General features: G+C 39.9%; 1 protein-coding gene across 1 annotated transcript; it reads right to left on the bottom strand.

Moving 5' to 3' along the window:
• Positions 1-351: 351 nt before the first annotated feature.
• Positions 352-4,128, bottom strand: LOC138360175 (uncharacterized). Its single transcript, XM_069320120.1, has 4 exons — positions 3,999-4,128; positions 2,805-3,010; positions 1,844-1,985; positions 352-925 (listed from the first exon to the last, which is right to left on the bottom strand). The coding sequence occupies exons 2-4, from the start codon at positions 2,898-2,900 to the stop codon at positions 576-578; spliced, it is 588 nt and encodes a 195-aa protein (XP_069176221.1). The 5' UTR covers positions 2,901-3,010; positions 3,999-4,128; the 3' UTR covers positions 352-575.
• Positions 4,129-12,741: the final 8,613 nt, after the last annotated feature.

The raw sequence follows: 12,741 nt of genomic DNA on the forward strand, positions 1-12,741 counted from the left end.
AATGAAGACTCCCAAGAAGCAAATCAGAGATCAGCCCAAGCTTCATCTTGAGGCAAAGCTCAATGCCTTAAGCCATATTGATGCTCTGTCAACAGAGCATTCTCTCTCTCAAATCATAATAGTACACTAATGGTTCCCTACACCACCCCTCAGGTGCAGCTGCAGCAGGCTTGGGTGACATGATGACTATGGGGTGCACAATAAACTAACACTCACAGAATGAGTATGGGCTGCACAATAAGCTACCTCTCACAAGATTAGTAATAAAGAAACATTAATTTTTTGGGTAGGGTGACTGAAACTCATCCTGGGGTAAAAATGTTTATTTAAATTTATTATAGTTAAATGAATTTAGTAAATTATTCCATATATTGTATTATAAGTGAATTGACACTAAACTATAAATGATACTAATAAGGTTTTAAAAATGAAAAACAGTAAAAATCCTTCATGTAAGATATGGAAGTTGAAAAGTAAATTAACTGTAAACTAAATTATAAACTGTAGACATAATATAAAGTATTATAAGTAAAATACCTATAAACTACCAAATAATAAGGTGTAAGGAACCATTTCTATTGTTTGTCCTTTTTTACCTGTTTCCTCAGGTATTTTAAAATTCCCATTCCGTTGTTACTACACTGTTTTCCTGGTGTAGTTCCCTGTGGTTCAAATTTTACTACTTGTACTTCTTGCTGTTTCTGAAGGATTGCTAATGGTAGCCCTTGTTGCACCGGCGGAACTTTTTGTAAATGTTCCACCTGTGGAACTTTTTGTAATTGTTGAATTTCTTGCACCTGCGGTACTTTTTGGACTTTATGCACCTGCTGCACTTGTAGCTCGTCAGGATTTTTTTCCAGGGCATTATCGCTATCACCTTCTGATCCTAATGTAAGTTTATCTGCATCAAGCTTCCTTGTGCGTGCTGGAAAAAAAATAAAAATAAAAAATAAAAAATTTTGAAATGGAAGATCCTGTGTAACAAATTTAATCAGTTACTATGATCGAGCCGCAGAAATTTTACAGGAAAGATATGGTTGGGTTGACTGCATCTATCTGGACCTAAAAGAGGCATTCAATAGAATTCCACATAAGAGTTTGTTCTGGAAACTGGAACATATTGGAGGGGTGACAGGTAAGCTTCTAACATGGATTAAAAAATTTCAAACTGATAGAAAAATGAGGGCAGTAATCAGAGGCAATGTATTGGACTGGAGAAATGTCACGAGTGGAGTACCACAGGGTTTAGTTCTGGCATTCATGGATAAATAATAAATAAATTGTTCATGATTTTTTTAGACAAAAGCTAGAATATGCAGCAGTTGTATGGTGCCCATATCTTAAGAAGTACATGTACAAACTTGAAATGATACAAAGACGTCATAGGGGCACCAGCACACTGGTTTGCTAAAGGGCCCTTAATGCTGTCGAGACCTTATGGGCCCTTGGACCCATTACGTTAAGACATAGTGCTGTATTGGGCCACACACTTTTTGCCATATACATCAACGACAGAGATGATTGAATTGAAATTATATATATATATATATATATATATATATATATATATATATATATATATATATATATATATATATATATATATATATATATATATATATATATATATATATATATATATATATATATAAATATATATATATATATATATATATATATATATATATATATATATATATACATATATATATATATATATATATATATATATATATATATACATATGTATATATATATATATATATACATATGTATATATATATATATATATGAGAGAAAATAATAGGTGGTGATATATTTATATATTATGTGAACTACTTACACAAAAAGAAGTTAGTGGTGAAGATCTTCTTGTCCTCTTCTTGTATTACGTTGTTTGGTAGGATACCATGTGTCACCCGTGCTGGTCCTTTCTTGTAATAGATAACGATTGATTCATACCCACAGCCACGCAGATATGTTAGCTGAAAAGCAAATAATATTTAAACAATAACACTATCTGGGAAAATGCAACAAAATAAATGTTTGAAGCATAGCTGGGCATGTGCAATAGAACCCATAATAGAATCACAATACCAGAAATAAATATCTTTGATATCCCCAGAGTCAAAGTTATTCTGTGTAAATACTCTATGCAAATAAAGGGACCTTGTCTATGGAACTCACTTGCTAACAAATTTAAAAACTGTCCAACTTCTGCCATTTTAAAAAATAAAACCAAAAAGTACCTAAATTTTTTCTTGATAGTTTCCTAACTAGTGTATTAAACTCGCACTGTATCTTATGAAATCCAATGCCAGAATATATGTGCCTAAACCATACAACTTTTCCATTGTAATCATTGCTATCACCTTATATCATGATTGTTATATTGAATGCATATCTTACTATATTATACCTTGAAATATTCCTCAAATTATGCTACAATTTATATGTTGATAACCCTCAAATTTTACTTTAATGTACATAGTAATCTTTGTGATACTTTCTTACAATGTACCAGCCAATTTTTTCCATTTAAGCTTTAAATTGCCTATTTAAAATTATCTGTTAGATTAAGGACCTGCCCAAAACACTATGTGTGCTAGTGGCTTTACAAGAATGTAAAAACATCAATTCTATGTACTCTCATAATCCCAGTGTGCTATCTTGTATATAAATAAATAAACAAATAGTATGTAAGTACTGTACAGCATTATTCATGTTGATTCTATACCTTATCAAGCAAGTTCAGCATAAGAAGAATACAAATGAATACAACAGATGTAGACAAACTTCAATACCTGATTTTCAATCCTTCGTAGAACCCGGCTTGCTGTATTTCGTTCTAAAGCCTTCTTGCCTTTAAGTAGAAAACGGGCTTCCTCTTCTTTCTTCATTAATTCTCTACTGTTTCGGAAGTCACACTGGCAGAACTTGCAAACATTGCTTCAGACATGCACACATTGTTTGCAGTTTGTGCATCTCCTCAAGAATTTTCCCTGAAGACCTGAAGGAAATAGTTTCTAATAAAATACTTATATTCAAATGACCTATGCTGCAAAAATTATAAGTTAAATTGTTGTTAAAATGTACTACAGTAATTAAATATATTATTTAAATTATGAAATAATCTACATTAACACTAGTGAGAGCAATGTTAAAAATTTTAGGACTGCATCTGGAAATAACTTTAATTTTGGATGTGATTAACCATGCTGTAACTCGTATAACAAAACTGAGAGGAGTTGAATCCAACAGCCTGATTGACCAGGCTGTTAATTTCAAGCGAATACTATATTATTGGAAGAAAAAAAAATTATATATATATATATATATATATATATATATATATATATATATATATATATATATATATATATATATATATATAATCAATATTGTAACTTTTTTTGTGTAATGACGTTTTCAAATAAAGTTAGATAAATATACACACATACCAAAAGAATAAGGGTGGTAGGAGAAGAAAATATGAAAGTGTTCAGTGAGGATCCACAAGGTCTTCTCTGAGTACTCTTTATTTTCTTCTCCGAGGCTATGGGTCCCTACACTTGCACCAGAGGTGGTACCCCTCATATATATATATATATATATATATATATATATATATATATATATATATATATATATATATATATACATACATACATACATACATACATACATACATACATACATACATACATACATACATACATACATACATACATATATATATATATATATATATATATATATATATATGACAGTGTCAGATTCACCACCACCATCAAACACCACCAGCACCATACACCACCAGCATCATACACCACCAGCACCATACACCACCACCATCATACACCACCACCATGTCAAATGGACAGTGTTAACAAAATTATTCCCACATACTCCGTCACTATGTGATGGAGTACACATAGAACAGGGGACTGTAACAAATGTTCTAGCATAAAACTTTGTACAGTTTAGTAATTTCTTACCATTTGATGTACTAGGTAGATCCATGTTTGGTGAAGTTTTATAGCTGGAGCTGGAAGATCCTGTCGAGATGACTTCTTCAAAGAGAATAGCTTCAACACACATTGTGTCTTGAGTCTACCAGTACTTGGCCTACAGTTACCAGATCTGATTTACAGAAACTAGTGAACTATGGAGATAAGATTGTTAATAATATACTTTTTTTGAGATTCATATGACTTGCAGCTTAAAAACCAACCTTATTTTAAAATAGTACACTAAAGTACATAGCAAATTGCGAAATTCGTAGTTTTTTAACTACTTTAAAGCTAAATTCTCAAGCTTTGAAAATAAGCACAATTTGCTATTTTAAGCGGAATCTGGCAACTCTGATTTAGCATGTAAACATTGACTTGCATTCACAATGTAGTTATTTATTTTTCAACAATTTAAAACGAGTTATGAAAATACACACATTGGTACATTATTGCAAAGGCACTATACTATATATATATATATATATATATATAAATTGTTGCAAGTCGAGCAACAAATATTTTACATTGAACAACAAATGAGATTGGAAAAGCAGTATTGCCAAAATAGACCCCAGACACACCCTGTGGGTAGTAATGGACCCCCATACCGACCCTATGAGGGGTAGTGGACCCCATAATAACACTATGGGCGATAGTGGACACTATACAAACACTATGGGCGGTAGTTGACTTCATAGAGACCCTGTGGGCGGTAAGGGACCCCCTATCGACCCTGTGGGCGGCAGTGGACCCCCTATCGATCCTGTGGGCGGCAGTGGACCCCCTACCGACCCTGTGGGCGGCAGTGGACCCCTACCGAACGTGTGGGCGGCAGTGGACCCCCTACCGACCCTGTGGGCGGCAGTGGACCCCCTATCGATCCTGTGGGCGGTAGTGGACCCCCCCCATATCGACCCTGTGGGCGGCAGTGGACCCCCTATCGATCCTGTGGGCGGCAGTGGACCCCCTACCGACCCAGTGGGTGGCAGTGGACCCCCTGCCGACCCTGTGGGCGGTAGTGGACCCCTACCGACCCTGTGGACGGTAGTTGACTTCATAGCGACCCAGTGGGCGGTAGTGGACCCCATACCGACCCTGTGGGTGGCGGTGGACTCCATACCGACTCTGTGGGCGGCAGTGAACCCTATATACTAATCCTGTGGGCGATACTGTACCCTATAGTCATCCTGTGGGGGCAATGGATGCCATACATATCCAGTGGGTGTTATTGTACCCCATACTTATTCTGTGGGTGGTTGGAGCCCCATACCCATCCTGTGGGTTATAGTGGACCCCATACTCATCCTGTGGGTGGTATTGGACTCCATACCTATCCTGTGGGTGGTTGTGAGCCCATACCCATCCTGTCGGTGGTAGTGGACGCAATACACATCCAGTGGATGGTATTGGATCCCATACCCTTCCTGTGGGTGGAAGTGATCCCCATACCATTCCTGTGGGTGGATGTGACCCCCATACTCATCCTGCGGGTGTTATTGGACCCCTTACCCACCTAACAGGTGGTAGTGGACCCTATACTAATCCTATAGTTTCCAATAATCCACACCATACCATCCTGTTTGCAGTAGTTTACCCTATATACATTCCAACATAACATCGTTTTCTGTTAGCGTTCCTACAAAACATTCTTTAAAGATTTCTAAAGCACAAACTATAGTATATAATATTGATTGGTGAAGCACTTATTCTATGTAATAATTTATTGTGCTTATTATAATTTACTAAGAACAACTAATATTTCTCAAAACAAAACTACGAGCCTTCAATAGGATGTAGCTGATCTGTAATATTATAAGAGCATGGACAATAGTAGGTGAATTTCACAACCCATGTGGGACCTGAAAACTACAATTTTCGTTATAATTGAACCAATCACGACTATTCAGCTATCTACGTTGATGGACGAGTACTGTGAGACGTAAATTGGTACGTGAGGAAGAGTTTGAGCCTTGGTAAAAAAGTTAACTGGGAATATATCACATATGTACTAAATCACATTCCACATATTGACTTTAAGCACTAGTCATATATGTACTGTCTTGTGTGAGAACGGGTTGGAAAATGATATAGCAAACCAAGCCAAGACCGAACCAAAGCTACTCCACAGTCACATCAGAAGAAAAACAACAGTGAATGAACAGGTAGTGAAACTTAGATCAGGCGAGGACAGGTATACAGAGAATGACAAAGAGGTGTGTGAAGAACTCAACAAGAGGGTCTAGGAGGTCTTCACAACAGAACAAGGTGAGGTCACTATGTTAGGAGAACGGGAAATAAACCAGGCGGCCTTGGAAGGGTTCGAAATTACGAGGGAGGAGGTCAAGAGACACCTGCTGGATTTGGATGTTAGAAAGGCTATTGGTCCAGACGGGATCTCGCCATGGGTACTGAAAGAGTGTTCAGAGGCACTTTGCTTGCCATTCTCCATAGTAGGTTACTGGAGATGGGAGACCTACCAGAAATATGGAAGACGGCGAATGTGGTCCCAATATACAAAAAGGGCGACAGGCAAGAGGCACTGAACTACAGGCCAGTGTCCTTGACTTATATACCATGCAAGTTGATGGAGAAGATTGTCAGAAAAAACCTGGTATCACATCTGGAGAGAAGGGACTTCGTGACAAATCGCCAACATGGGTTCAGGGAGGGTAAATCTTGCCTGACTGGCTTAATAGAATTCTATGACCAGGTGACAAAGATTAAGCAAGAATGAGAGGGCTGGGCGGACTGCAGTTTCTTGGATTGTCGGAAACCCTTTGACACAGTACCGCATAAGACGCTGGTACATAAGCTGGAGAGACAGGCAGGTGTAGCTGGTAAGGTGCTCCAGTGGATAAGGGAGTACCTAAGCAATAGGAAGCAGAGAGTTACGGTGAGGGGTGAGAGCTCCAATTAGCGTGAAGTCACCAGTGGAATCCCACAGGGCTCTGTACTTGGTCCTTTCTTATTTCTGATATATGTATATGATCTCCCGGAGGGTATAGATTCATTTCTCTCAATGTTTGCGGACGATGCCAAAATTATGAGAAGGATTAAGACAGAAGAGGACTGTTTGAGGTTTCAAGAACATCTAGACAAGCTGAAGGAATGGTCGAACATATAGTTGTTAGAGTTTAACCCAACCAAATGTAATGTAATGAAGATAGGAGTAGGGAGCAGGAGGCCTAATACAAGGTATCATCTCGGAGAGGAAATTCTTCAGGAGTCAGTGAAAGAAAAAGACTTGGGGGTTGATATCACGCCAGACCTGTCTCCTGCAGCCCATATCAAGAGGATAACATTAGCGGCATATGCCAGGCTGGCCAACATACGAACGGCATTCAGAAACTTGTGTAAAGAATCATTCTGAACTTTGTATACCACATATGTCAGGCCAATCCTGGAGTATGCAGTCCCAGCATGGAGTCCATATCTAGTCAAGGATAAGACAAAACTGGAAAAGATTCAAAGGTTTGCCACCTGACTAGTACCCGAGCTGAGAGGTATGAGCTACGAGGAGAGACTTTGGGAATTAAACCTCACTTCGCTGGAAGACAGAAGAGTTAGGAGGACGTGATCACCACATTTAAGATTCTGAAGGGAATTGATAGGGTAGATAAGACAGGCTATTTTCACACAAGGGGACACAGGTGGAAACTGAGTGCCCAAATGAGCCACAGAGATATTAGAAAGAACTTTTTTAGTGTCATAGTGGTTGACAAATGGAATTCATTAGGAAGTGATGTGGTGGAGGCTGACTCCATACACAGTTTCAAGTGTAGATATGATAGAGCCCAATAGGCTCAGGAATCTGAACACCTGTTGATTGACGGTTGAGAGGCGGGACCAAAAAGCCAGAGCTGAACCCCCGCAAACACAACTAGGTGAGTACACACAAACACACACACATACACATATCTATATATATATATATATATATATATATATATATATATATATATATATATATATATATATATATATATATATATATAACTCACACCCTAGAAGTGACTCGAACCCATACTGCCAGAAGCAACGCAACTGGTATGTACGGGACACCTTAATCCACTCGACTATCATGACCGGACAAAAACTGATGGTAGCCGAGTCTATTTGTCCATCAGCCCGCCGGCACTTGGATGGTAATCTTGGGCATAGTATTTTATCATGTCACCTCATTCTTTGGGGCACACGTGAGGAACACAAATGCGAACAAGCCTGAATGGTCCCCAGGACTATATGCAACTGAAAACTCACACCCCAGAAGTGACTCGAACCCATACTGCCAGGAGCAATGCAACTGGTATGTACAGGACGCCTTAATCCACTTGACCATCACGACCGGACAAATATACATACCAGTTACATACCAGTTGCGTTGCTCCTGGCAGTATGGGTTCGAGTCACTTCTGGGTGTGAGTTTTCAGTTGCATATAGTCCTGGGGACCATTCAGGCTTGTTCGCATATACATATATATATATATTTATATATATATATATATATATATATATATATATATATATATATATATATATATATATTTATATGTATATATATATATATATATATATATATATATATATATATATATATATATATATTTATTTATATGTATATATACTTTTTTGAAAGTACGCTGACATTCTATCAACTCTGGTGGTTGTCTAGGGTCCAGGCGCCCGCCCCGGGGCAGTGTCTGTGGACAACCTGCTGCAGGAGCGAGGAACAATACCTCCCTCAACTTTATTTCAGAAGAAAATCTGCTTGAATCAGTCAAAGCGACGTCCACCAGGACCTTGCCTCACATCCCCAAGGCTGCCCGTCACCAACTAGCAACTAAACTCACCAGTCTGCTGTCAAAGGTCAACAATGTTCCTAGAACTATTGGAGCATGACACAATCTCCTACTTTTTGGGAATGCATGCCTAGCATTACCGCCGAGGAGAGACAAGTCATAAGCACCCTCAGTAATTAGGGCTCTTAATGAATTCCCCAGAGCAGAGAACCTGGTCCGCCTCTTCCCTCGTGCCAAGAACACCTGCCACAGGACGACCAACAATAGCTCACCCGAGAACCATAAAATGAGAGCACGGATCACCAGGAAAATAGAAGAGGGCAATACCACAGGTGCCATCAGAATCATGACCAGCGATGACACTATTGCCCCGAGGAACTCCAGGACAGCACAGGCTCTACAAGACAAACACCCACCCAGAGCCCCAAACAGCAGCAGGGATCCCCAGGAAAACAATACTGGCATAGAACCCTTGACTGTTCGAGAATCTGAGGTGTACAAAGCAGCCATGTCTTTTCCAACAGATTCAGCAGGGGGCGTTACAGGCCTAAGACCCCAGCACATCAAACAAATGCTGAACCCCGTGCTTGGAGATGCTGCAAAGGACCTTTTAGAGGAACTTACCAGATTCTCTAACATGTGTTTGGCTGGCGGCATCCCAGAGAATATCAGGCCTCTCTTTTATCGACCAACACTCCGTGCTCTAAAGAAGAAGGATAGGAAAATCAGGTTCATTGCCGTTAGCAACACCCTTCGACGCCTCGTTGCTAAGGCTGCAATGAGATCTATCAGCCAGGAAGTAGCCACTTTGCTGAAATCCAATCAGCTCGGGTTTGGGATCCCCCTAGGCTGTGAAGCTGAACCACAGCAGCACGTGCTTACACTGCTGATCTCACGGCCCAGAAGGCACTAGTAAAGCTTGACTTCAAAAATGCCTCCAGTCAAGTGAGAAGAGACGCTGCCCTCAGGGCTGTAAACAACCATTTCCTTTCCCTCTACCCATTCATCCGATTGTGTTACAGTGAGGACTCTAAGCTTCTTTTTTGGGAGCATAAAATAGACTCCAGTGAAGGTGTCCAACAAGGTGACCCCTTAGCCCCCCTCCTTTTCTGCTTAGCTATCAAAGAGGTCACTGATAGTCTGACAAGCGAGCTAAACATCTGGTACCTGGTTAATGCCACTCTCGCCGGCACCCTAGATACTATTTTAGAGGATATAAGGAAAATCCAGGCGCTAGGAGCAGCCTTGGGCTTCATTCTAAATGCATCCAAATGTGAAATAGTCTCCCGCAACCCAGATATCACTGGGCAAATAAAAAAAAGTTCATCCAGACATTCTCGTTGTCGAGCCACCGGACTGCACCCTCCTGGGTGCTCCCATTGGCCCGCAAGCAATCGAGGAGGTCCTAGCTGCAAAAATCACTGATCTAAAGAGAATGCTGGACAGGACTGACGAGACCGATGCCCCTTGATACTCTCTTCCTCCTCACAAGATGCTTATCTCTCCCTAAGTTCACCTACTTTCTGAGGTGTTCTCCATCCTACAGCAGCTCTAAATTAAATGTGTATAACACCCTTCTGAGATTCATGCTTGTGAAAGTCCTTAACCTGCTATTGGACGACTCTCAGTGGGAACAAGCAACCCTCCATATAAGACTCGGCGTCCTTGGTGTCCGCACAGCCTCCCAGATTGCTCTACCAACCTTCCTTTCTTCCTCCCATGCCTCGCAAGACCTCGTAAGAGATATCCTACCTGAACCCCTGAGAGATTCAGCTGGAATACACGATCCTGCTTTCACTGAATGTTCAAATCAGTGGGATGCGCTTGCAGCCCCATCACCCATCATAGAACAAACAAAAACACATAAACAGTCCAGCTGAGACCACCCTCTAGCAGAAAAAATAGTTGATGCCATGCTCAACGCCGCAACATCAGACAAGGAGAAAGCCCCCCCCCTCAGAGCAGTGCCTGTCCCCCATGCAGGAGAATTCCTCCTGGCAGTACCCATGTCTGCAATGGGCACGCGCCTAGATCCAGAATCCCTTCGTGTAGCAGTGGCCCTCCGCCTTGGTGCCAAAATTCACACTGAATACAAGTGTATTTCCAACAGGTTGGAAGCAGACCAATATGGACTGCATGGGTTGCATTGTGGAAGCACAAAGTGCTAGCATGCAAGACACAACGAGGTCAGTGACATCATCAAGAGGAGCCTCGTCTCAGCTCAGTGCCCAGTGAAGAGAGAACTTCGCATCCTAGGGAACCAAAACCCGAATTACCCCGTGCTTTGTCCTGATGGCGTCACCATATACTCCTGGTAAAGAGGCAAACAGTTGGTGTGGGACTACACATGTGTATCCACCCTGGCTGACACCTACATACACTTCGGTGCTGCTCAAACAGGTTGGGCGGCGAACCACAGGGAAATAGCAAAATTACTCGAGTACAAGCGATTGGAAGGTAATACACCTTTGTTCCCATTGCATCTGAGATGATGGCCCCTGGGGCAAGAGTGCTTTGGGATTTCTCAAGGAATTGGGCCCCAAGCTCATTGACGTCACCAGAGACCCAAGGGCTTCCAGTTTTTTGTTTCAGCGCCTCAGTGTGGCGGTCTAGAGGAGAAACACCTGCTGCATCCTTGGTTCGTGTCCGGAAGCAGAGGAGCTTCAAGAGATCCATAACCTTTAAGCACTCGTTGTGTCAACCAATGTATATATTGTAGCCTTGAAAAATATAATAAAGCAAAAAAAAAAATACAAAAGGAAGGGGGTGGTAGGAGTAAAGTACACAGAAACTGTATTGGAGGAGACCTAAACATTCCCTCTAATGCGTTATGTGTGGTTTCCTCCGAGACTAAGGGTCCCCTTCTTCCAGCCAGAGGTGGTACTTCCTCCCTTTTTAATATATATATATATATATATATATATATATATATATATATATATATATATATATATATATATATATATATATATATATATATATATATATATATATATATTATTAAATATGACCAAAAAAGTAAGATTAATAATTCTAACACAATTTTCTCAATATTTCTTATATTTCTTTTCAATGTTGATGGTAACTGAAAAATCAATTCTCCAAAATTCTTTTTTATTTCTAGTCTGACGCGACACTTGAACGCGTTTCATAATAACTTATTACATTTTCAAAGACTTTAGTTTACACACACACAACTATAACTAAACAGAGTTTAAACAGCTTCGATTTTATACCTGCATTTGGGTGAGGTGATATGTTACAACAGTTTTGGATGAGGTGAAAACAAACTTTCAACACAAGACAGAACACGAAACAATTGTTATAATATTTTGTAAGTTAAAGGGAAGAATGGAAGTAACTGCAAAGGGCCTATTGGCCCATATTTCTTGATGCTTCTATATTGGTGCAGAATCTTGAAGTGGGTAGAATATAGTTGTGCATTAATTGGCTGTTAATTGCTGGTGTCGACTTCTTAATGTGTAGTGCCTCGCAGATATCAAGCCGCCTGCTATCGCTGTATCTATTGATGATATCCGTGTTTTTTCTTAAGACTTCTCTGGTGATGGTCTGGTTGTAGGAAGAGATTATATGTTCCTTAATATAATCTCTTCCCACAATATAATCTCTTAATATAATATATTAATAATAATATAATTAAGGTGGTAGGCGGATATGAGAACATAAGTAAGTAATTATAAAAAAGAAGGCACCAAACCGGGAAGGTTACCTAGCACAATCAAATGGGCGGGATAATCAGATGGCGCTAAATATCACCAAGAACGCCAATACGAGAACAGAAACGCATAAGGCGAACGATATCAAAAGTATCCGAGTCACCAAGAATACTATCGAGAGACAAGTGACCGCAGGGGATGGTCGGAAAACAAGACATACTCTCATCCCAGAAGTCAGGACATTCAACAAGG

This window comes from Procambarus clarkii, unplaced genomic scaffold (assembly GCF_040958095.1).
Source record: "Procambarus clarkii isolate CNS0578487 unplaced genomic scaffold, FALCON_Pclarkii_2.0 HiC_scaffold_99, whole genome shotgun sequence".
Classification (NCBI taxonomy): Eukaryota; Metazoa; Arthropoda; class Malacostraca; order Decapoda; family Cambaridae; genus Procambarus; species Procambarus clarkii.

Bases quoted from the DNA above. Each gene is read 5' to 3' on its own strand.
- LOC138360175 (XM_069320120.1), bottom strand. From the start codon at position 2,900: ATGAAGAAAGAAGAGGAAGCCCGTTTTCTACTTAAAGGCAAGAAGGCT. The intron at 1,986-2,804 runs GTATTGAAGTTT...TTTGCTTTTCAG, and splicing joins TACGAAGGATTGAAAATCAG to CTAACATATCTGCGTGGCTG. The intron at 926-1,843 runs GTAAGTAGTTCA...TTTTTTTTCCAG, and splicing joins CACCACTAACTTCTTTTTGT to CACGCACAAGGAAGCTTGAT.